We start from the raw sequence: 26,509 nt of genomic DNA on the forward strand, positions 1-26,509 counted from the left end.
CTGGCCCCAGCTGGACCGGGGAAGATGGAGTGAAGACATGAAATTCCCTGTAGCCTCTGCAGTGAGGCGCTCCAGCGGTGGGGCCAGACAGCAACCTCCCAAGCGTGCTGGCCCAATCAGCCAGCCTCCCCCAGACTCGGTATTGACCTTCGCCTGCCCTGGGGCCCATGGCCTCTTCCCTGAGCGGTGAAGGTGGCGAGGATGGGCAGACCCCGCGGGCCAGATTGATTTTGAAATCTTGTCTCCTATACAGGGAAAGGTCATGTTTGCGGGTGGGCATCCCAAGGCCTCTTTCCAGCAGGGCACCCTTGCTGAGCCACGAGACTTCCATTAACATTAACGGGGGGCTCTCGGCAGAGGGCTCTGGCTGGAGGTGCCAGCTGTCTGTCAATGTGGAAATCATTCCTAATGAAGCTGCTCAGAGAAAGCTGGTCTTCAGGGCAGGCGGGCCCATGAGGGCAGTTCCAGCCTCTTCGGCCTGAGTTTGCCAAAAGAAAGTGGGGCTGGGATGTAGGGCCCAGTTAAAGATCCTCGGGGTCACATTCAGCACCAGGATCCCCAACAAAGCCAGAACAGAAGGCTCTCCATCCTCACATCCTCAGGCTGGGCTGCATCCGGCTGGCTGCTGGAACCTACCAGGGGCCAGAAAAAGTGGGTCAGTGGGAGAGGTCAAGGTCCCACCCCAGGAAATGGGACACAGATCTGTCCCCTCTGCCAGCCTCTGCTCTCACTGGGGTGGGCCTGAGAGAGGGGTGTCCCTGGAGACAGGTGTTTGGATGAGCCCTCTGGGCCCCTTAGGCCCTTAAATCAGGACCAGAGGACCCCCTGGCCCTGCCTAGACACTCACCCCTGAACACCTCACTCCTGGCTGCCCACTGGGCTTGGGGTCCATGATCAGAATCTTGCCCAGTAGGGACCTCACAGATAGATGAATCGAAAGCTGCCAACTGGTTGCTCACAGGCTGGATCTGGCCTATACTGAGTTTTGTTTGGCGTGAGTAGGGTTTTTAAAAATATTTTTAAATTAGCTTCCAACACTTCAAAGTTGGAATAGTTCACATTTTAAAAGATGATGATTTTAGCTTTGCTTGAAACATGAGATACATTGGCTGTTCCAGGCCTGCATTCCCTTGTCGCCAGCCGGCTGCCTGCTACAGACGCGCCACGGCTGCCACCATCCTCACCTCTCCCTGTCACCTCCCTAACACCGATCTGGTGTCATCACACCAGTGCCTGGCTCACTTCTCTCATGACCACTGCCTGGAGCCAAGGGCGCTGGAATTCATGATCCCTGCTTGTTGTTGCTGTGACTGAGATCCAGATAGGCCAACCCATTCCTGCCTCAGGGCCTTTGCACTTGCCATTCCCTCCACCCAGGTTGCTCTTCTCCAGGGTGGCACACAACCTCCCTCCCACTTTGTTCAGATCTCTGCTCCAATGTCAGAGAAGCCATCCCTGCCCACTCTCACCACTACTGCCTTGCTGTGACCTGCTTTGCCCTTCTTCATGGCTCTTATTTCCTCCACACACATAATACATCCATCTGTTTATTTGCCCTTTGTCTCCACCCCACCCCACCATTAAAACATCAACTCCATGAGAAGAGTGACTTTGTGATTTTATTCTTTGTCTTGTCCTCAGCCCCTGGCATCTGGTAGGTGCTCAATAAATACTTTTGAATGAATAAAAAGGAAGAAAGGTAGGATGTGACGCAGACCGTGAAGAGCCTTGAACGCCATTCTGAGGAGCAGGAAAGGGGAAACCTCCGTGGGCTATAGGCAGCAGAGTAACAGGGTGGGGTTAGCATTCTTGAAGATCTTCTCTGGGACCTGCCTTTCAGGCACATTTATGTGGCCCTTGAGGGAGCTGCATTTGCATGTTAGCCGCATGATCTCTGTAACAAGAGCCACTATGTAGCCAGCATCTTGGGGAAGCAAAGGCCATGGCCCCTGCCTTCAGGGGGCTTTGGGATAATTGGGAAACAGACTAAGGCCAAGGCCACAACAGAGGTAGGAGGGAGGGGAGAGACAGGGCGAGAATTCCCACTAGACTGCAGTCTCTGTGAGGGCAGGGTCCCCTAAATCATCCAACAAAGGTTTGTTGAGCACGTACTATGTGCCAGGACCCCGCCCTAGTGGAGCTCAGCCTAGTGATGGGACAGGCATTTGTGCCACAAACACACATGTAACTAAATATAAGCTGAGGGAGCCCTTGAGAAAGGACAGAGGCTTTGATGGCCTTTATCTTGCTCCTCGCTGAGCACACAGTAGGTGCTCACATACATTTTCTAAAGGAATGGAGGACTTTCCTGCGGCGCCGCTGAGAGGAGTGAGACCCTGCAGAACCACAGGGAGGGCGCTTGAAGGAGGCGGAGGCAAGAGGTGGAGAAGGGGGAGGATGGCACCCCCGGAACGAGGGTTTGCTGTTTCCTGCATGGGACACCACGCTGGGTGATGGAGGCTGGATGCTGGGTGCTAGGCCCTGGGCAGGGGTCTCCTTGGGAGAAGAAGGGGGCTCCTTCTCCTTTTCAGGAATGTGCTCTGCCCCTACCCCTACCCCGGGTGGGCCAGGAGCCACTCGGTCTGCCATTTTGATGCTCTTGGCAGGACCAGGATGCTGTAAACACCCATACGCGACTCTCCTGCAGGGTCTCCGGGTTGCCAGCAATCACGGCCATCTGTTCACATGGCATCGGGCCCGAGCCCAGCGCCCCGGGAACCGTGCCAGGCAGTGACTGGCTCTGAGGCGTGCCCCTTAAACCGGGCGGGGGGCCTCCTCTTCTGAGGAGCCCTGGGGGAGAGGAAGAACAAAAGACAGATTTCTCTTTCCTTAGAAAGAAAGATCAATTTCACTTAAGACTCAGCACAAAACGAGGAGCGGGGGAAGAAAGAGAGAAGAGTGTCTGTGGGTCCTGAATATTCACAAGCTGCCCCTGCACAGCTCAGGGTCCTGGGTGATGGGGGAGGCGCCGAGGGCACACTCCATCTTTAAAACACCCTTCAAAAGTCGCAGTTTCTTCCTGGAGGCACCCCGTTCTCGGTGACTCAGCCGCAGAAGGGCATCGTGGGAGGGAGGCCAGTGGAGAAGCTACAGATAGCATTGGACTGGGGACCAGGACCTGAGATCCCACCCAGCCAGGCTATTCGGGGGCTGTGTGGCTTTGGGCAGTGCACTTAGCCTATCTGAGTCCCCCATAAAACAAAGGTGGTGGGTGGGTTGTGCAGATTAGATGGGACAGGAGACACGGTAGCATGTCTCTCCAGAGCCAGAAAAGGTCCCAGCGGTGGGAGGTCACTAGGTGCTATGGTGCCTCTGGAATGTGCGTGCACAGTTGTGTATGTGTGTCTAGCAAGCTCAGATCTCTCTGTGTCTCTGTGGGCAAGCATGTAGTTGCCCATGCCCCCGGGTGGGCCCATCTGTGTTTGCATGTGAGACTCCAGGAAACTGTACCGGCGTGTCTTGCCTCTTGGTCACATATGGACCTCTGGGTCCTCTTATGGAGATCCGAGTGGGCACCAGTGTACATGTGTGTACACAAAGAGAGTCAGCCTGCACCCTGGGCTCACCGCCTCTGGGAGCCAGGTCGGCGGTGGCAGACAGGAGCCGGCTTCTAGTGAGGATTTGGACTGAGGGCTCTTTTCCAGCCATGTCACCTCCTTGGTGGCTTCTCCCCAGCCTACCCCACCCATTGTCTAGCTGGCACACACCAGGGTCTGGCACTTGCTTCAAAGACAACACCCGAAAGGGGCGGCCATGGGAAATCATGCTGGACACCCCAGCGCCATCTGGGCCTGGGTCTGGGGCTCTGGGGCTCTCCATTCCAGGTCCTCGCTAGCGGGCAGGCGACCTGCACAGAGGGACTGCCTGGGCTCTGAGCCGAGTGGCAGCCCCATCTCTGTGCTCCCCGGAGCAGGCTGTGGAAGGGACGTGGTTACAGCGCAGGCTCCCAAAGGGAGGTCTGGGCAACAGGAGTGGAGGGGAGGGGGCCAAGCTACCCCTGGGCACAGTGCCCAACAGTTTGCCGGGTTCTTTCCCATGCAGAAGCCCACTCCATCCTTGCCACCTTGCCAGGCACAGTGACCGTCAACCGCATTCCACAGACAGAGAGTAGAGGCTCTGAGCAGGGACCAAGATTGCACCATGACGTCATTGGCAGTGGATCCAACACCTCGCCTTCAGCAGATGAGTAGGCGTGACCCAAGTCACTTTATGGGGAAGAACCACACGTGCAGGGCATGGCTTAACTGCTGGGCCAGGTGATTGTTAGCATTTCTGAGTAGCACTGCTTTAAGCACCTAATTCATCCCCACGACAACCGCATGAGGTAAGTACTCCCATTTACCCCTATTTTACCCACAAGGACGCTGAGCGCACACATGGGAAGAAATCTGTACCAAGTCACATGGGTAGCAAGTAGCATGCATGCGGGTGGCCTGTAGCCACCACACCGGGCTGCCTCCCATGTGGGCCAGGGTAGGTCGCAGACCCATTTAAAAGAAAAGACAGGGGGGCGGGTGGAAGTCCTTCCTGCCTCCTCTCCCCAGGAAAAGTGAGCATGGTGGCCATTCTGCTGGACAGAGGGGCTCCCCAGCATCCGGATGCCCTTCCTCTGCCCCTGAGGCCCGGGTGGGAATTCCACCCCACCAGGAGTGGGAGACGAGGGACCCCTAAGCTAACGACACCCAGGGGTCGCCCAGGACCACCATCCCACGCCATCCTCCCTCAAGGCCTGGCCAGGTGGCCCTGTGGCCAAGGGGTCCTCCGCTCCAGAGTCCCGGACAAGGAGGCGGCTGGAGGAGAAGGGTGGGACTGAGACAGGCATCCGGCACCCCCGTCGCCTGGCTCACCACAGCCGCCTCTGCCACCACTGAGCCCGCGCTGGATTATTCAATGTAACATTTAATTACACCGAGAGTCTAACGAACACAAGGAAAGTCAGATGTGGAACTTGCACCCCCCGCTGAGCCTCCTGGAAACCATGGGGGAAGGCAGGGTTGCTCCATATGCTGCTGTGTGGGTGTGTGTGGTACACGCACGTGTGTGTTTGTGCACTGGGGGCCTGTCTCCATGTGTGCATGTGGGCCTGAGCGGACAGTCTGGGTGTATCTGCCCGACGCATACCTGTGTGTGTGTGTGTGTGTGTGTGTGCGTGTGTGTGTGTGCGTGTGTGTGTGGTGCGTCTGACTGTGTCTGGGCTGGGTGTGTCTGTGTGTCTCTGTTTGCTTGCCTTTGTCATGCTGCTGAAAGCAGTTCTGCCTCTAATGACAAACAATGTTTTCCAGGCCCCCAGTAAGAGTGGATTGGTCAAAATCCTCCTCTGACACTGCGTTGCTCTATAACATAGTCCAGCAGGGGGCCCCCTTTGGGACTGTCATACCCCGCCCCAGGAATCCCTTTCAGTCCCATCGTCCTGTGCAGGTCTTTGCAGGTGACCAGGTGTGAACAAGCTCCTCCCTTCTCCCCTCCTCTTACTTCCCTTCCTTCAGGGCTTCTCCCTCAGCACAGGTCTAGACTTGGGCAGCCCTCTTTCTGGTCATGTTTTCTTTTTTTTTTTCCCAAGTAATAAGTCTTTATTTATTTATTTATTTAAACATCTTTATTAGAGTATAATTGCTTTACAATGGTGTGTTAGTTTCTGCTGTATAACAAAGTGAATCAGTTATACACATGTTCCCTCTTGTGTCTCCCTCCCTCACACTCTCCCTATCCCACCCCTCTAGGTGGTCACAAAGCACTGAGCTGATCTCCCTGTGCTATGTGGCTGCTTCCCACCAGCTATCTATTTTACATTTGGTAGTGTATATATGTCCATGCCACTCTCTCACTTCATCCCAGCTTACCCTTCCCTCTCCCTGTGTCCTCAAGTCCATTCTCTACGTCTGCGTCTTTATTCCTGTCCTGCCTCTAGGTTTTTCAGAACCTTTTTTTTTTTTAGATACCACATATATGTGTTAGCATATGGAATTTGTTTTTCTATTTCTGACTTACTTCACACTGTATGACAGACTCTAGGTCCATCCACCTCACTACAAACAACTCAATTTTGTTTCTTTTTATGGATGAGTAATATTCCATTGTATATATGTGCCACGTCATCTTTATCCGTTCATCTGTCGATGGACACTTAGGTTGCTTCCATATCCTGGCTATTGTAAATACTGGTCACATTTTCCTATATGCCTATTCTAGAATGTCACTTTGGACCCCAGGCTCCTCCACTGATTTCAGGCTTCAGAACAAGACCACCCAGGACTGAGTTCTGCATCTGCCGCTCACTGTTGCGTGACCTTAGACCAGACACTACACCTGGCTGAGCCTGCCTTCCCGCCTGGTAGGGAGCCCCAAATGAGCTGATGTGTAGAAAGCATGCTGTGTACTGCGTGGTACAGCCAGGGGAACTCCATCACAATGGGAACGAGTCACAGGAGACGCCCCTGAGCCTTACCAGGGCCGTCCCTGCAGGGCAAGATCAGCCAGTGGAGATGAGGGTGCATATTCTCCCAAACTGGCCTCAGGGACTAGCCCTCCAAAGATGGCAGTCAGAGGGTGGCGCCTCCTGGACAGCAGGACCAGGCTGGGGCAAGGCCAGCTGAAAATCTTCCAGGGACCTGGGCAACACTGCTGACATAAATTGGGGAATGTTGCTTGGTCCGGGCCTGGCTCGTGCTCCCTCTGGTCAGCCCCAGTCCAACTCTCCCTCCCCCATTGTTCTCTTACTGTTCCTCCATGTGCTTCACCACCAAAACCTTCTACCTCAAGAACCAACTTGCCAGGTGAAATCCAATCTGCTCAGTCAACAAATTCTGGGGTTGTTATATGCTCACACCAAAGCACAAAGACCTACATATAAAATGTCCATTGCAACACTGTTTATAACACAAAGGCTGGAAACAAAGTAAATGCCCAACAACAAGGAACAGGTTCAGTCAGTGATGATCTGTTTATCTAATGGGATCCATCGTGGCCATTATAAAAGAAAACTCTCTGGAGGGATTTCCACTTCCAGCACAGTGGAACAGACATTTTCCCCCACTGTTTCTCATTCTAAGTTCAACTAAAAAGCCTGAACACTTGTGCATTTTTAAAAATATGAAGACTCAGAAAGGTGAAGAAGTGTGGAGAAGTGGCTAAGAACCTCAGGACCCAAGGAACAACATGGCGATGAATTCACTGAGTTTTATTTTTGATACGGGTAGAGTAGGATAATTAAATAGCTAGTTTAGAAATCCCACTAGGGCAGCCGTCCCCAACCTTTTTGGCTCCAGGGACTGGTTTCGTGGAAGACAATTTTTGCACAAACTGGGGTGGGGGGGATGGTTTCGGGATGATGCAAGCGTGTTACATTTATTGTGAACTTTATTTCTATTATTATTACATTGTAACGTATAATGAAATAATTATACAACTCACCATAATGCAGAATCAGTGGGAGCCCTGAGCTCGTTTTCACTTGCCACTCACTGATAGGGTTTTGATATGAGTCTGCAAGCAACAGATTTATTATGGTCTCTGTGCAGTCAAACCTCTCTGCTAATGATAATCTGTATTTAGAGCCACTCCCCAGCGCTAGCATCACTGCCTCAGCTCCACCTCAGATCATCAGGCATTAGATTCTCATAAGGGGCACGCAACCTAGATCCCTCATATGCTCAGTTCACAGTAGGGTTCACGCTCCTATAAGAATCTAATGCCACAGCTGATCTGACAGGAGGCGGAGCTCAGGAGGTAATACGAGCGATGGCGAGCGGCTGTAAATACAGATGAAGCTTCGCTTGCTTCCCCGCTGCTCACCTCCTGCTGTGTGGCCCAGTTCCTAACAGGCCATGGACTGGTACTGGTCCGTGGCTCGGGGGTTGGGGACCCCTTCACTAGGGAATTAAAGACAGAAAGGGAATTTTAAGGGAGTTTGGGAGGCTGTTGTAAACTAATGACCACTCAAGAAAAGAATCCAGTAACCGAGCAACAGTCTACACTACCTTGAAGGAAGACCAGGCTCATTCAAGTGCCAGGAACATTCCAGCCACAAACCCAGATGGTTAAAACACAGAACAATAGATATGGAGTCTGAATCTTGTTACATGAAGTCAGGGAGTTAATGGTCCTTGAAGAGTAGTATTTCTGCATGTAGCCAAGACAGTAATATAGGTGGAAGGGGAAAGAAACTAGGTGAAAGGGGACATTATATTGAAACCTGACATGAATTACCATATTATAGTATATGTCACCACCATTATGCTAATATACATATGATTTAAATAATGCCATGACAGTCTCGTCTAGACCATATAGAGTCAAAGGAGGAACTAATGAGGTAACCTTGACGTCTACCCAAAAATGAGGAAGAAGGTGGTCTTCTCCTCTCCCCACTTTTTCTTTGATTATAAAAAGTAGCCCTCTTTGTGCTTGGGACTGTGCTCCCTTGCCAACCCACTTGTGTCTCTCACAATGTCCTATGCTAATAAACTCACTCTTTATCATTTGGCCTCTCACTGAATTCTTTCTGTGAAGAGACAAAAGAACCTGAGCTTCAGTAAGTCCTGACACCAGGTGAGTGGTTTCAATTAAAAGACAGTAGATTTGAGTCCCCTCCTAAGACAGGGATTGTGGGTTCAAGTCCCAATCTGAGTTTTGGCTGGGTTTGAGTCCCATCTGAGAAAGGAGTGCAATTTCATTTTTGCTTCATATATTCCAGACTTGGAAACACCAATGGGCACAGACAAAAAAAATCCACCCAACAAAGGCCCGACTTCTTTAGCTGAAGAATCAGTAAAGGGGCAGCCTGCCAAGACAGAAAACTTCTAGACAATAACCATTCTACCCCAGACAAACACCATAGAAAAAACTGTGGCTCCACCCCCACAGTCTAGGGACCCTAAAGTTCCACCCTCAACAGTCTGTAATGACGTTCCCCAGTGCTCACCACCATGGTGGGGAATCCGAGAAACCAAGTAGGAAGATGGATTTTCAATCTTGCAGTTTGGTAACAAGGCCCTTTTCCCACTCCACTGTGCCAGGGGAGCCTGGACTTCCACTGCCCAGCCAGCAGTAGTGAGACACTTCACTCCTTCCCTGCCCACCAGGGTGGTATCAGAGGAGGCCTAGTGAAGAGGCAGGCCTTGTGCCCCTGCCCAGTAGTAACAAGGCCAACCACCCTTCCGTGGGATCAGTGAGGCCACGACAGGAGCAGTAACGAGGCATTCCTCCCCTTCCCATTCAGAGAGGTATCATTGGAGACCTAGTGGAGAGTCAGAACTCCACCTCCGCCCAGCTGTAATAAGAAAGCTCCCTCCTCGGGTACCAATGGAGGCTGAGTGGGGAACTTGAAATTCCACTCCTGATATTAATGAGGTGTCACCACCACCACCTTCTGCTGCTGGGGCAGTACCAGAGGAAGACAGCTAAAAAAGAAAGTTTAAGTTAAGATCCAGAGTCTCATTACATAGTATACAAAATGTGAAAGTTTCAATAAAGAATAAGATGTCTTACCAGGAACTAGGAGGATAGCAAACAGAATGAAAATTGACAATCAATAGAAAATTGAGACGACAGAGATGTTAGCATTATCTGACAAAGATTTTAAAGCAACCATCATAAAAATGATTTAATGAGCATAAAAATGCTTTAACAAACCTGCTTGAGACAAATGAAAGAAAAAAGTCTCAACAAAGAAATAGAAGATACAAAGAAGAATCAAATGGAAATTTTAGAACTGAGAAATACAGTAAGTGAAATAAAACACCCAATCAACGGGCTCAACAGCAGAAAGGAAGGGACAGGGGAAAAATCAGTGAACCAGAAGGTAGAATAATAGAAATTATTTAATCTGAATAAAAGAGAATAAATAAACTGGGGGAAAAAAATGAACAAAGCATTAGGCATCTATGGGACTTTAACAAAAATTCTGTCATCAGAATCCTGAAAAAAGAAGAGAAAAAAAGTAGGGCCAAAAACTATTAATACTTCACTAAAAAAAAAATTCCCAAATTTAGCAAAATAAAAGAGTAAAAAAGAAATCAGAAATGAAAAACAGAGAGAACAAACAGAAAACAAAAAATAAAATGGCCAAAGTGGGCCCTAACATGTAAATAATTACATTAAGTGTAAATGGTCTAATACATCAATTATAAAACAGAGATTGGCAGGGTAGATGATCCAGCTACATGCTATCTATAAGAAACTCACTTCAAATATAATGTTATAAGCAGGTTGAAAATAAAGAATGGAAATATATATATATATTAAGCAAACATTAATCAAAAGAACACATAAATGGTTACATTATATTAGGTAAAGTGACTTTAAAGCAAAGAAAACTACCAGAAACAAAGAAAGATATTACATAATGCTATAAGGGTTGATCCACTCAGAAGACACAGCAGTTTTAAATATGTATGGACCAAAAAGTAGAGTGTCAAAATATGTGTAGCAAAAACTAATTGAATTGAAATTTTAAAAACAGACACATCCACAATTATATTTGGATACTTCAATAGCCTTCTCTCAACAACTGATAGAGCAACTAGACAGAAAATCAGCAAAAATATAGAACTCAACAACACCATCAACCAACACGATCTAATAGACATTTATAAAACACTCTACTCAATGACAACAGAATACACATTCTTTTATATTCCCATGGAATTTATACCATGATAGACCATGTTATGGGCCATAAAAAGAACTCAACAAATTTAAAAGAACTTAAATCACAGAGTGTGTTCTCCAACCTCAATGGAATCACACTGGAAATCAGTAACAGAAAAATCACCAAACACTTGGAAATTAAACAACACTTCTAAGTAATCCATGGGTCAAAGAGAAAAATCTCAAGAGAAATTTTTAAAAATACACTGAGTGGAATGAAAATGAAAATACAACATATCAAATATTTTGGGACACAGCCAAAGCAGTACTGAGAAGGAAATTTATACCACTAAATGTGTATATTTAGTCTCAGACCAATCATCTAAGCTTCCACCTCAACAACCTAGATAAACAAGAGCAAGATAAATCCAAAGCAAGCAGAAGAAGGGAATAATAAAGAGCAGAAGTGAATGAAATAGAAAATACATAAAATAACAGAAAAAATAATGAGACAAAGAATAGGATCTTGGGGAGAAATATCAGTAAAATTGATGAACCTCTAATAAGACTGAAAAAGAAGAAAAGAAGACACAGCGTACCAAGATCCAGAATATAATAGGGGCTATCACTACAGACCCTGCAGACATCAAAAGCACAATAAGTAAATACTAATTTCACAAATTAGATGAAATAAACAAATCCTTTAAAAACACAGACTACCACAACTCACCCAGCATGAAGCAGATCATTTGAATAGCCATATATATAGCTTATAACTATTTAGGAAATTGAATTTGTGATAGAAAAACCCGCCCCAATCCCGAAAAGAATGAGATCTCCGTGTGCTAACATGGGGAGAAAGGAACAGTGTATTGATAAAGGAATGAAAAGTGAGTTACGGAACAATGTGCCCAATAACATATTTTTGTGAAAGAAAGGATAGAGATATACACAAACGTATGCTTTCATGTGCACAGACTATCTCTGGAGGAATGAGGCTGGAAAAAAGGAGTGTGTGTAGGAGGAATGGTTGATGTTTTTATGTTGTTTATTTTTATTTTATATACATCGGAATACTTTAAACTGTTTTTCTATTATTATTTCATAACTTTTTAAGTTGAATATTTTGTTTTAAGCATCCACAGGCCTTCTCTGGCTAGAGTCCAGCCTTACAGACAGATCACCTGTTTTCACATCTCGGCTTTACCACTCACTAGCTATTATAGCCGAGCCCCAGTTTCCCTTGCTGTAAAACGAGAATGAGAAGTAACTGTCTGGGAACGTCAGGACTCTGAATTCAGCAAACAGCACCTTTGTGCCTTGCCTTGTGCTGGGTGTTGTGAGTCAGGGCAAACCCAGCAAGTGCCTGAGGGGAGGTCACGTGGCGGCGCTGGAGTTAAGCCCTGAAGGAGCTGTAGGACTGCTCAGGCCCAGGAGAGGGAAGAATGCTATTACAGAGATGCCAGAAAACAGCACAAACCCATGGTGCCTGGGGACAGGGAAGCCAGGGTACAGGGCAGAGCCAGGAGCCCTCAGGCTGCCGGAGCAGGAAGTTCACATGCCAGGGGCAAATCAGAGCTCTACTTTGTTAAAAAGACAGAAGAACCAAGATATTTTCCTCCTCATATTCTCAGAGCTGATTTTCTTCCCTGCTTTCTATGGGACACTAAAAACCATCAGCTAATAAAACTGTCCCCCAGGTGTTTGACATGCCACCAAAGTGTTGCCAAATGCAGCATGTCCTCAGATCCTCTCTGCGGTCCAGGGTGCAGGCATCCTTGTCCCCATTTACAGATTCAGAAGCCATCCCTGTGCCCTGTCCCGGGTCCCAGGCCTCCCAAGAAAGCCCCATAAACATAGGAAGTTCTAAAGCCAAGATCAGCTTGGAGAGTTTCGGATTCAACACTCTCACTTCACAGATGAGGAAACTGAGACCCAGAGTAGGGAAGGGACTTGCCCCAAGTCACACAGGGCACTCCAACAGAGAAGAGTGTGGACTCCCACCCAGCCTGGTGCTTGTTGCTCTGCAGGAGATACACACGGCAAGGCCCCAATCCATGTCTGCTATTGTGATGCAGGGATTACCATCCCAGAACTCTGAAATCCCCTCTATTTCTGGGGTTATCTATTACAAATCAGTAGCAGCAGCATCCCTAAGAAGTTCAAGGATAGAAACTGGTTTCCATATGGCTTCTCTCCTTCTGGGAGAGCCTTCTTGGTGGCCTGGAGCCCCAGCCTGTCTGCAGGAGTGGGATGACCACCTGGTCTATGGGTGTACCTTACAGGTGGCAGCAGGAACTGTGCTAATAAATGCCTGCTATGTCATCTCATTAAATTCTCACCACTCCAAGAGAGCTTGATTTTTTATCCCCATTTTACAGATGAGGAAACTGAGGCATAGAGAGCCCGAGGATCCAGCTCTACTGATAGAAAGTAAAACAGACAAATCCCTCCCACGAGAAGAGAAGCGGGGGGATGGGGGGGTGTGGGAGGGTGGGTCCGGTGGGCGCTCCCACTTCCGCCTCCAGCCCACAACTTGGGGGAGGGTCTAGCTTCCCTCAGCCTCCACTGGGTTCCTCAGCTCCTCTGCTCAGTCTCTCTGTGATTCAAAATGGGGTGAGTCACAGGCCCCCTCTCTTTCATTTGGTGCCCAAAATTCCAGCCCCTATAGCGTTCTCTCACATGCTCTCAAGAGACGTCTAACTGGTGGCCCCATGGCCAGACATAGCCCTCAGAAGTGTTTTCCTTAGCACACGTGTTTTTTGTTTTGGGTTTTGGGTTTTTATTTTAAATTAAACTCTGAAGTAATTACCAGGACTAAAAAATTGGAACTTTTCACAATAAAATCTGGATTTCCTCCTCTTGAAAAATTGGAAGATCTGGCCACCTGGGTCTACGTTCTCACAGGGCAGCAAGGAGCTGGACCTCTTTGAGATGGGCATTTACTGCCCGCCACCACATCCAGCCCCCTCTCCCTCAGCCCCCTTCACTCATTCAGCTGGCCTGCCTGCCCTGAGTCTGTGGCTCCTGATATGGGCTCTTAGGCACTCATTCAACAAATATGTATAGATCATTTACTGGAGGCAAATAGTGATTTCACAGGGAGAGGAGGAAGGGAACTCTTCACCCCAGCTGATCCTGTCAGAATCTCCAGGGGCGGTGAGGGTAGCTAATGGGCAAATGCACTTTGAAAAACAATCATCAGTATTGTGACCTAATTTTATATTTGGAAAAATTTTAAAACCTACTACAATTATGCTAGTAGTAATAATAGTGGAACAGCTACTGTGTTCAGCACTTTTCATCCATTCATTTATTCAACAACTGTTCATTTATTCTACATATTTATTGAGCATCTACTATGTTCTGGCACTGTTCTAGGTGCTGGGGATACAGCAGAGACAAAAAGGCAAAGCTCTGCCCTATTTTTTTTTCTTTTCCTTTATAGTTTATTGCCGGATACTAAATATAGTTCCCTGTGCTATACAATAGGACCTTGTTGTTTATCCATTCCATATATACTAGTTTTAATCTGCTAGTCCCAAACTCCTAATCCAATCCTCCCATGCCCCACCTCCCCCTTGGCAACCACAAGTCTGTTCCCTATGTTTGTGAGTCTGTTTCTGTTCCATAGATAAGTTCATTTGTGTCATATTTTAGATTCCACATATAAGTGATATCATATGGTATTTGTCTTTCTCTTTCTGACTTTCTTCCCTTAGTATGATAATCTCTAGGTCCACCCATGTAGCTATAAATGGCATTATTTCATTTTTTATGGCTCAAAACTCTGCGCTCTTGGAGTTGACGTTATCCTAGGATACTTATTCCCTCCCCACAGCAGCCTGATGGAGGCAAGGGTAGCACAAACTCCATACACATATGGGGAAACCCAGGTCCAGGGGGGTTGAATGGTTTGGCCAAAATCACTGACCACAGCTCCAGCAGCCCCCAGGCCCTGCCTCTAAGCCCCATAGTCCAGGTAGAAGACTGTGGGTGCCCCCCCAGCCCCAGCCCCAAGGGAAGCCCAGCAGGGTCTCTGGCGGTGTGGCCTCTGGGTGTGGAGCTTGAGAGCCAGAGGGCAGAGGATTTGGAAGGTGGTACAGGCTGTGCTCAGAGTTCTGGAACCCGCCATCCTGGGAATCCGTCAAGTGTGGGAGGCCAGAGGCAGACAGGATTAAGCTGGCACCTGCAGGTCCTGTGGCTCAGAAAGGAGCCCGAAAACTGGGGGGATGGTTATCTGCTGGAGACCCTCTCTAGGCCTCCCGAGAAACCCCAGGCCCTAATACTGGGCAGCTGGTCCCGCCTCCCAGGGACCTTGACCCAGGCTGGGCTGGCCTCTCGGAGGTTACATTGCTCCTTCCCTGCAGCATCTGTTTCCCAAGGTCGTGGGCGGGGTGGACTGAGGAGCAGTAGGGGACCGGCACGGGAGTGACAGGTCCTTTGCAAGGACCTCTCTGTTTTCAGTTCTTTCTGGGACTGGGGCTGGGTAGGGCCCGTGACTGGGCTTGGCGTTAAACTAGGAGCGGCCAGGGCAGGTGTAAATTATGCATAGCTATTTCTGGAAACTTATCAGATTTCTCAAGAGAGAGAAATTAATTTGCCTGTTTGGGCAAATAACACCAATTTTTTTCCCCTGCTTAAGGTCATTTTGTTAAAATAAAATTGATTAACGTTCTCTTTAAAGTTTAAGTAGAAACTGCTCAAACATATTTTTATGCACAGAAGCACGGTTTGCGCGCTTCAGTAATTAATAACTCCACAAATAAGTTCACACCGCGCAGCTCGCCCGAGCTCAGCCAGCGGCTCTCGCTGGGCGCCGGGTGGGCGGGGCCGGAGCTGAGTCAGGCCAATCAGAGCTCAGGGGAGGGAGGGGGCGGGCCGAGCCGCTGCCTCCGCCACTCAGGTCAGAGGCTGGGCTGCCGCCGACCCCAGGCTTTCCAGGACCACCCAAGTCCTGGCTCCCACCCGGCCATGAGGTCTCTCCAGGTAAAGGCCGACCCTGGAGGACCAACACCTGGAATCAGCCCTAGTGATGCGAGCATCAGGAGCCACCATTTCCAATTTGCTCTGCTCAAAAGTGCTTCTGGGGGCACTGAGAAAAGGGCTCTGGAGCTAGACTGCCTGAGTTAAAATTGGAGGGTGAGCAAGATAGCCTCTCTCTCTGCCTTGGTTTCTTCGTCTGTAAGAAGGGGATAACAGTACCCACCCGATAATGTTGTTGTGTGGATTGAAAGAGTTAATACCTGTATGGTGCTCGGAATAATGCCAGGTGCATAGTGAATGCTCAGATATTGTTGTTTAGCATCATAATTTTTAATCTCATTTCAACTTCACAACAACTTCATGAGATAAGCACTATTTATTATTCTTCCTATTTTACTTATGAAAACACAGGTGCACAGAGAAGTTAAGTGCCTTGCTTGACTCCACAGCTTTTAAACTACAAGGTGTCTTCATATACATGCTTATCTTCCCCTGGACCTTCTTAATTGTCATTTATTCACTTTCTACTCAATTTCTGTATACATTCAGTAAATATTTATCTGCTGAAGACACTGTGCAGAGGTGCTGGATATAACCAGATTTGCTAAGAGTCAGGCTCTGCCCTTGAAGAGATTATAGTCAGGGATTGGTGGAGAGGCAGTGAAGACGGTCTGTGGTGATAGTCATTAGTGCAATTAGCCAAACCTTGCCAGTTTTTAGTTATTCCAGGCGCATGGCAGAATTGCACTTCCTGGCACCTCATCATGGGGTGGGGCCATGTGACAATTGCTGGCCAATGAGTTGTGAGTTAAAGTGCTGTGTGTGTGTGTAAGTGTGTGACTCCCAGGCAAGAGCATTAAAATTGCCAGCGTGAGACCCTCCCAAGTTCGCTATTTCTCTCTGGCTTGGTACTGACCACATTTATGGTAGTCTGCTCTCTAAGCCTGACTTCCCAAATGACTACAATGAAGGATGACCATGTAATATGAGTGAGAAATAAATCATTATTGTGTTAAGCCACTACAATTTGGGGACTTTTTGTTACTGCACCATAACCTAACCTATCCTGACTGATACACAGTCCCAGAGACAGACGGTTATAAAAGTGTACAGCTGTCCAGTAACAGACTTATATGCCAACTATTATCAGAGTTGTTATTATCAGAGCATTTTTCCTGTGCAGGTCAGAGTAGGTTGCTTGGAGGATGAACAAGGCCATGACTAGGGTGAAATGAGTGAAACCCTTGCCTTGGGCACAAATTTTAAGTGAATGGCAAAAACTCAGAATAATGCTTTAATGCAGTGGGGTTTTTTTTTGGTTTTTTGGTTTTTTAAAATTTATTTTTGGCTGCATTGGGTCTTCATTGCTGCCCGCGGGTTTTTCTCTAGTTGTGGCAAGCAGGGGCTACTCTTCATTGCGGTGCATGGGCTTCTCATTGCGGTGGCTTCTCTTGTTGCGGAGCACGGGGTCTAGGCACGCGGGTCTCAGTAGTTGTGGCTCACAGGCTCTAGAGTGCAGGCTCAGTAGTTGTGGCGCACAGGCTTAGTTACTCCGCGGCACGTGGGATCTTCCCAGACCAGAGCTTGAACCCGTGTCCCCTGCATTGGCAGGCGGATTCTTAACCACTGCACCACCAGGGAAGCCCTGTTTTTTGTTTGTTTGTTTGTTTTTAGAAACTTGTTTAATTTCTGTTTTGTTAATTTATTATTTACTTATTTATTTTTGGCTGCGTTGGGTCTTAGTTGTTGCAGCAGGGATCTTTCATTGCGGTGCATGGGCTTCTCTCTAGTTGGGGCATGCAGGCTCCAGAGCGCATGGGCTCTGTAGCTGCAGCATGCAGGCTCTCTAGTTGTGGCACGGGCTCAGTAGTTGCAGCGTATGGGCTTAGTTGCCCTGCAGCTTGTGGGATCTTAGTTCCCCGACCAGGGATCAAACCCGTGTCCCCTGCATTTGAAGGCGGATTCTTAACCACTGGACCACCAGGGAAGTCCCTAATGCAATGATTTTTAAAAAATCAAAATTAATGCAAAAAGTTCACAATGAACAAAGTAGCAAAATTTTTAATAATGACAGGATCCAATGCTACATTTGCACAGTTCTGCCTCATTGCCTCACCCTAATCCCAGCCCTGTTCCAATAAAGCTTTTTTGAAAACAGGTTGCCAGCCTGCTGGCTATAGTTTGCCAATTTGATTTTTTTTTTTAAATATTGTGTTGAATATTGTTTATCTTGATTACTGAGCTTTTTGGTTCCCCCTTAGATTTTGTACCCAAGGGGAGTGCTTCACTCACCTCACCCAGGTCTTGGCCCTGAAAATTAGACACCTGAACTGAGTTTAAAAGTAGAAGCTAACCAGGTAAAAAAGAAGGGAAGGGCATTTTAGGAAAAGGAGCATCATGGGTGAAGGCATGGAAGAAGGACACAGCCAGGGGTGTACATGGCAAACTACACCCTACTTGGTACTTCTGGAGAGAGGCCAGGCAAGGCAAAGTTGTAAATGTTTGGCTTTTGCTGATTGGTGGGTTTTCTCCCTTTCTTAGAAATTGAGGGTGCCATCCATCTTTGCTCACTCTCGGGGCAAGCCTGAGTAAACCAAAATCAACTGTAAATTGTAAAAATAGTGGCCCTGTGAACTTGCTAACAAGCATTTGGGTGATCAGTCCTTTGCAGGTGCCTCTCTCTTCTCCAAAGGCTAGGTCCAACCCATCAAGACTAAGGTGGACCACCTCGGTTTGTTCATTTCCTAAGCTGTGGTCATAGAGGGTACCTAATAAGTACCAGCAGGTTTTGCCTTGGGAGGAGAGAGAGGAGCCTCTCAGTTCTGTGGCAGATTAGTTATATTAATGACCCCTATTCTCCATCCCTCCCTGAATCCAGCCCTTTGTGCTGGAATCTTGCAGCTCTTCCCATCAGCAGGTGGGGTAAATTCCCCTTCCCTTGAGTCTAAGTTTGGGCGTGTGAGTAAACATGATTCACAAGTGGAAGCTTGGAAGTGCTTGCACAATTGGACTTGCTCTGCCCTTGCCCTTGGCCAATGCCATGAGAAGAACATGCTCAGACCGCCCTGCTCGAGGATGAAACATGGAGAGCGGGGCTGAGGTAGCTCAGTCGTCTCAGCAAGGCCATCCCACAGTCACCCACAGCCAGACACCCAGATCAGATTAGCCAAGCTAAGCCAAGGCCAGCCCAGATCAGCCCAGCCCCATGCACTTATGAGCCAAATAGATATTGATTATAGTATGTCACTGAAGTAGATCTCTTAGCCTTCAGATATTTTTACCCATCCCATACCCTTTCCTTGAAACTTCTAAATTTGCTCTTACTTGGAAGCCATCTACGTATGTATTCCATTTGTTTTAGTTAAGAATTGATTCAACTATAACAGAAAAACCCAAATAATAATGGCTTGAACAAGAGAGAAGTTTATTTCTCTCTCAAGATCACGAAGTCTTTTGGGAAGCAGGACAGAGCTAGTACACATTTGGCACTGTTGGAGATCCAGATTCCTTCTATGTTGTTGTTCAACCCATGTATGGCTTCCATTTCCACTTCACCTCATGATTCAAAATAGCTTCTGGAGCTCCAGCTATTGCATCTACATTCCAGTCATCAAGAAGAGTAGTGGATGAGCTCATTTCTTCTCTTTAAGGATAATTCTTAGAATTTACACATACCGCCTTATTCATATCCCATTGTCAGAACCAATATGACCACCAGTAGTAATATGGCCACGCCCATCTTCTAGGACAGATAGGGTATATTATCTGACCCTTCTCCTCTCCAAGGTAATGTGTGCTCAGATAAAAATCAGAGTTAACTGACTAAGGAAACGAAGGAGAGCCAGCAGTCTTTCCTACGTAGTATGTCATTTTATTCATACTAATAATAATTATTATTCAATCAATTTGCCCTACAACAAATAGAAGATGGCCACAGAGGGGAGTCAGACACCCAAGGCTAGAAGGCAGGACACCCAAATTATAGTCTCAATTCTATGCTGAATCGTGTGACCTTGGACAAGATTCTGAATTTCTGCGGGCTTGTTTTAATCCATCTAAAATCGAAACCTAGTACAACCAGAGATCCCTAAGGATACTTCCAGCTCGTTTCCGGCTTGGGGCTTTTGTGTTCCCTGCACTTTTCCCACCGCTCTTGGACTGCAGAGTTCCTTTCGATCTTCTGGCCGGAACACAAGTCACATCCTCAGCGAGGCCTTCCTCGACGTGCCCCTGCCTCTAAGGTGGGTCCCGCATGCATCTCGCACAGTCTGGCCCTTTCCCATCACAGCACTTGTGACCGTGCGCTGCTGGATGTTTAGTGGCGTGCTTGTTTGTTAGCTGGCTGTCACGTGACTGTGAGCTTCCCATCACCCATCCATCCCTATATCCCTAGCACCTTGCGCAGTGCCTGGCACAATATCTGCCAGATGGATGAATGAATGGATCAAAGTCTTGGTCCTATTAACTGGACACCTGTAGGTGCAGGCCCCAGCCCTAAGAATGCATGCTTTAGAAGGGAATAAAAAAGCAGGTGGAAAGTTAAATATTAAACATACTATGAGTTTAGGAGGACGATTCTCTATCGCTAGGGCAACTCGAGAAGGTTCTTCCTATGGCAGCTTCTCTACTGAGACCAAAACCCCTATCCACCTGCTTCCAGAAGCTCTAGGCAGGAAGCCAATGACAGGGATCTGTGGCCCAGGGGACCTGGTCCATTTCTCAGCCTGGGCTAAATTCCTCCAGCCCACAGAGCCACTAGAAACTGGTGATTTGTACATGCAAACCCAGCACCAATGAAGTTAGGCCTCCAGTCACCTCACCCACTTCCCACTGCTGAACCCTGCTCCAGTATCCAAGCTCCTGGTGGCTGATTCCATCACACCCTCTGCTGAAAGGGGCCACGCCTATGTGGGATGCCTGGCTTCATCGTCCTCCTAACAATAACCGTGCCACTTCCGGGTCTTTCTCTGTACTCAGCCCTTCCTTTCCTGTAGGCATCCTTTTCTAGAAGCTTCCCAGGGACCCTCTGAGATCCTGCAGAACTGAGAGATAAAGTGGCTCATTCCAGTTCCAAACCGTTTGACTAGAAGTGGGGGGCCCCCAAAGCACAGGTTTATAGCCCTGCGCTACCCCCCAACCCAGTACTCCCTGACGGTGACAAATACCGGTCCCAGTAAGGGCCGCCATGTCCCCCCTACAAGCCCCCTCCCCGCACAGAGTCACGAGGGGCTCTCAGCTAAAGCAGCAGGGGCACAGCCAGCCCGAGAACAATGGGGCAGGGGTGAGGGGGGAGTCGGTGGGGTTCCCCGGCTGCCTTGTCGTTGCCATAAACCTCATTACCTCGCGGTCCCCTAGGCTGCCTCTCTCCTTACCCAAGGCATCCGCCGGCTTCGCTGCTGATTCCCACATGGCGAGAAAAGCTCTTAAACCCCCCGCTGTATTTTTAATGGGGGCAGTGACTAATTTAGCCCTACGCCACCAACTGTCAAATCAAATCTTCTATTGGTACTTACTGAGGACTCACCTGGGTTCCATGGGGTTCGGGATAAATCGGGCCTGGAGAGGGCCCAGAGACGGTGATCTGGGAAGCCCCCGGGACATGCTGGTCCTGCCCACAGTCACTGCATCTTCTGAAAGACAGGCTTGGCTGTGGACTCAGGGAAGCCTACCCCAGCCCCAGCCTGTGGCCGGCCACACTTTGGGGAGCACTGATGCCTACCCTGAGGTCTTCCCCTAAAATGGCCAAGTCTCTAGAGGACTAAAAACTGGAGTTCACCACCTTTGGCTTCCAGGAGGTAGGAGCCCGCAAATCAAAGAGCAACCGTTTCATTGTGTCCAGCGGTGGCAGGAGTCCGCTCTGAGATTCGCAGGCATAAAATACCTTTAGAAAAAGCAACAGCCCCACCCATGTCAGAACATTACATGTGGTGGCAGCAAGGGGAACTCTTACAGAAGCCCCTTGATATGGGAGTCAGAAGATGCTGGGGATAATTGCTCCAAATTCCACGCCATGACTTAGTATTACATTATAATTAGGTGCAATCTGTCTGCCTGTTTCATTTCCGCTCTACAGAGGGTAATAACCGATTTTCCTGCCCCTTGTGAAAAGTTAACAAGGAAGGGCTTCCCCGTGCAGGTTCTGAAGCCCTGGCCTCTGGTTGGCAAGTTGGCTGAGTACCAGCACGATGGAGGCATGGGAGGACGGGCATGTGGGAGGCTAAGTCTGCTGGGTCGGTCCTGGGGCGCCAGCAGGACCGAGAGGAGGTGAGGCAAGCAAGGCACCTAAGGGTGCAAAGTGTCAGGAAATGTCCATTCTCGGGGCCCCTGAGAGCGGGCCCCCCCCCCCGAGATTTTGCATCCTAGGCACCTCGCTTGCCCCAGTAGAGTCCTGGCTGCAGCCACTGGTCTCAGTGCTTCCACATCCCACTGATTTCTGTGATGGGGAGACTGCTGCTCCTACCTGGCTCACTCTGCAGCCCTCAGCTCTGGAGCTCATGGGGCTGGGCAGCCCTCCCTAACTCCTGTCCAATCCCCATGCCTTGGCCACAACTAGAATCCAGGTCCTACCTGGGGTCCTGGCAAGATAAGGGTTAACCACGTGACCGGCTTCATCCAGCAGCCAGGAAAGCCACACCCGAGGGGGAGAGACGACGTGGATGAACGTGAGCCACCCTATCAACCTATCCCGTGGCCTCAGTGCAGTCGCTCGCTTATCCTTGGGCCTCAGCTTCTCCATCCATAAGTGAGAAGATCAGAGTATTTAAAGGTTCTTCCCACTCTGACTTCCACGCCTCGTGCCAGCTCATCCAGTCTTGTGTGCATTAGATGACTAGGCTTCTTCCTACCCGAGGGGAGCTGGGCCCATTGTGTGCAGGTCCCCACTAGCACGTGTGATCCACAGGAACTCACGCAGGGACACACCCCGCAGGTGACGACAGCCCTCACACAGCCCTGGGCCGGGGAGGAGAGAACCAAGCAGCCGGATGCTAATCGCATGGATTCCCTTTATTGAACTGTACTAGTTACTGCAGTCAGATTAAGTCACATTTAAAAGCAGACCATCCAGTTGCACTGAAACCGATTATATTCATTACAGAGTTTTAATCACTGTCCGGTGAACTGGCAAATCCAATCAAAGCATTAGTCTTTAATTAAAAAATGAAAAGGAAATATTCAGACAATAGCCAAGCAATCACATCACGATGCACAATTACCTAGGATTGCAATTAAAAAGTAGTTAACCGAAAGGGGGGAAAGAAAAACAAAGAAAAAAGAAGAAGCAAAGCAAAAAAATCACACTAATTCTTCTTTTTAAAAACTATCAATATAATACATGAAGGAACAAAGGACAATAGCCTCAAAAAGCGGGTTTCTCTAACTCTAGAAATGTAGTCTGCGGCGGAAACTCTAAAAGCACACTAGCTGTAGCAGGACAATAAAAAATACTGAGCATGGAATACTTTTAATCTCTGCCATTAATATTCATTTCCAGCTGCTTATAATAGCAGCGCCTCATGGCCAAATCATTAGAGTTTTACATCTGGGTTGCAAATGACACTTTGATTGGATGTAATGTTCAAATGGCCCTCCCCACGGCGTCTCCGGCAAGCCTTCTGCGGAGAGGTGTCCTGTCGAGCGGTCCCTCACTGTGCGTGCTGGCTCATCGTGTGGTTCTGCAAAGGCGAAGAAAAGGGACACGCATGAGGGCAGAAGAATGGAGAGCGTGCCTGTCCCCTCCCACTCAGTGCATTTACGCCGAGAGCCACAGAAAAGCATCTCGTTTATTACAAAACAAAATGCAACAAGGAAAAAGTGCTCCGGGGACGCAGCTGCCAAGACGCCACGTTGATTTGGGGCTTGGGGATTGGTTCCTGTTGCTGCCAACCTGGGCTCCCTATGAATTTTTGTTTTTAGACCATTCAGGTCGTACCGTGGGGACTGGCTATATGAAGAGAGCGGGGAAATGCTGGGGAGGTAGTGGGAATTAAAAACATCCCTGTTCACCTCTCCATCTCCCTTTTGCTCTAACGATCAGGAGGAAATTATCTGATCGCCTGCAGGCTTCCCCCAGATCTCCTTCTCGGGCCTTCTGGGGAGCTGCTCTGAGCTTAGTTCAGGGAGACAGCAGATGTGTCATGCAGTTCTCCAGCCAAGAAACACCCGAGTGGCACGGACATGCTGAGGAAGTGGGCGGCCTTGGTGCCTGTGGCCGAGGCAGGGGGCAGGTCACCCACAGGGAGGCTGCCTGTGCCATCATGAGACAGTGCTCTGGCCAGAAGACTGTCGTGTCGTTTGTCCGAATCCGCCTGGGAATCCAGGGCCCGGGTGGGCCCCTCTGGCCAAACGCCTCCCTCTCACCACAGCCCACGGTATCTCCTCCCTCACACCAGCCAGAGCAGGCCAGCAATGTAGGTCTGTTTCCACAGGACGTAGTGGCCTGGGGCTGGGGGTGGGATTTGACCTCTAAGAGCCTACAATCTTTTTGTTTCTTTTCAGTGGTCTGTGTTGCAAATCCACACCAATCTCATCAAAGCCTCAGGTGGTATTCGACCTCATGACACCTGGAGAAAGGAAACAAAATCCACCCGGGTCAGGGCAACCCTGCTCGGGGGCAGCACAGGACCCCCAGAGACGGGGAGCATTCTCCCCAGAAGTGGGCGCCCCGCTAGCGCAGCCACTCCTCCGGGGCTGGGAGCCGCACCTGCAGCTCTGCCGATGACCACCAGGGGTCAGGCGTGGCGCTGCGTCTCTCTCCCAGGCTCCGGGTCTGGGCGGTCAGGGTGACCAGAGGATGCCCGCAGCTACGCCGGGAGGCCTGGGACCACCCCCGCTCCCCGGCCCAGGGCCCCGGTGGCAGCCCCTTCCCACGGCAGGCACGGCTGCTGCCTCCCGGCGATGGCACCAGCCCCTCCGGTAAGCTCACGGCCAGGGAGAGGCAGCACCCCGTCCTCACACAGCAGATGCCCGCTGACTCCCGAGCACAGTACACCAACCACTACTGCCCTCCTTCCTTGGGCTCCCGGGCACAGGCCACGTGGCCAGAGTTTGGCAAGCACACGTGCTATGTGTGGTTGCAGGCGCATCTCTGTCGATCCTCACAGCAGCCTTACAAGGTAGGACGTGGTAAAATGAGGAAACTGAGGCTCACACAGGGTCAAAGTGCATCCAGCTAGGAAGCAGGAGGGGTGGCAACTAGAATCCAAGAGAGCCAGGGGCTTGGGCGAGCGGGCAGGGTTCCCACAGTGCCCCACGCCCTCGTGGGCACCCAGTCTGCGGATCATCTGAACTCTCCAGACATGAGCACAAACTCTGCCAGCAGCCTGGCACCTCGGTGGGGTTGTCAGGGACCCAGAGGCACAAGGCAGGTTGTCTGAGGCCACAGATGGGATGCGGCGGTTTCCATGGGAGCGCCCACCCTGCCGCCGAGGCACCTCTCCCGGCGCTTGTGCACGGCCAGCCAGCCAGTCCTGCGGGGAGCCGAGCCCACCCTACATCAAACCACCCTCCTAGCTTCCAAGCCTTTGCTGATTCAGCTCCTGCCTCCTCTCTCCTCCCAACCATGCTACTCGTGAAGTCCTCTGGGACTTCTGGGACACGGCGCTTCCCATCTCTGCAGCTGCTTGAGGAACCTCCAGCCCAGGGCCCCCACACCTATGTGCCTCCCGAGGGCCAGCCTGGCCGCCCCTGCTGAGCGGCAGGCAGCGGGGCATCACTTCCTTTCTTGGCCCCAGCGCCTGGCCCAGGGCTGCACACTGTACTGACCGGACCCCCGGGCCTCCCATGCCCAGCGGTGGTGCAGCAGGCGCGGCTGCCAGGAACGACGCGGTGGTCTCCCTCTCCCAGCCTGCCAACAGCCAGTGAGTTACCAGTGCCACGTGGCCCGGGTTCTCCGGGGGTGGTCCGGTCCTTCTTGATTTGTGGAGCGTTGGGGAGGAGGGAGAGGAGGGATATTAGGAAGGTAAACACGTATAGCCCTTTCCTCATTCTCAAATTATGGTTCCGAGGCTCTGGCACCAAGGAGACACTGAGTAAATGTTTTTGAATCAATGGAAGGATAAATAAATGAATAAATATATGGGTAGGATGTAGGTATGTGGAAAGGGGAAAGGACATGCCAAGAGGAGGGCACAGCATAGACGAAGGTATGGAGGCTGGAGTAAGCTCAGTAGATGCAGGCACCAGTGGGGAGATCCCAGCACAGAGATCACGGGGAAGACTGCTGGGAGCCCTGAAGGCCCCTGAATGTGGGCTCTGTTTCACAAGCAGCAGAAAACCAGATGATTTCTGATCTTCACAAAGTCCTCAGGACCATCCACCAGCAACACGGGAAACGGCGGATGTCCAGGGCTCTCTGGATGATGAAGCAGCCTCTTGCCAAGATGCCGAGAACAGGGCTGGTGTGACACACGTGGTCCACACTGGCTCAGCCACGCACAGAAATCCTGGTGATGGAAACCTACACCTAGGACTGCTGGTTAGGACAGTTCAAGAATAAACGCCACTTCTCAGGTGCAAACAACAGTGGCATTCTCTCTTAAAGGGCAGTAGCTGGCGGGTCTTCGGTTAGACTCAAGGAAGAACTTCCTCAAAGAGGGTGAAACTTCCTTACCTGAAGCTCTACAGGAACAAAAGCCCGGGATGTCACAGCAGATGGAAACGTGGAAACCTGATGCCCCGAGGGGGCCAGGCAGCAGAATTCATTCAGCGCTGCGCTGTGAAGTGTCTGCTGGGTGCTGTGCTCCGGGACGGGCACAGTGGAAGGGAGGGGACGACTCCAGCTGGGCTCGGCCCTCGAGGAGCCTGACTGCGTGGGGTGGGGGGGATGCCTAGAGACACACAGACACCCAAACGATGGGTGTGGACTTAAGGGTGCAGAATGGTGGCTCTGGGGGAGCCCGGTCAAGGCCACCCAAGAAGTATGGGGGTGGCTGAGAAG

At 49.8% G+C, this 26,509-nt stretch overlaps 1 protein-coding gene across 1 annotated transcript in view; it reads right to left on the minus strand.

Moving 5' to 3' along the window:
• Window positions 1-22,557: 22,557 nt before the first annotated feature.
• ZNF423 (zinc finger protein 423) overlaps window positions 22,558-26,509 on the minus strand; it is a 327,316-nt gene continuing 323,364 nt past the window's right edge. Inside the window, exon 8 of the mRNA XM_032611804.1 lies at window positions 22,558-23,246. Within this exon, the coding sequence (XP_032467695.1) occupies window positions 23,217-23,246 (30 nt within the window). The 3' untranslated portion in view covers window positions 22,558-23,216. The remainder of the gene's footprint in view (window positions 23,247-26,509) is intronic.

The sequence above is a fragment of the Phocoena sinus genome, chromosome 19, assembly GCF_008692025.1.
Source record: "Phocoena sinus isolate mPhoSin1 chromosome 19, mPhoSin1.pri, whole genome shotgun sequence".
NCBI lineage: Eukaryota > Metazoa > Chordata > Mammalia > Artiodactyla > Phocoenidae > Phocoena > Phocoena sinus.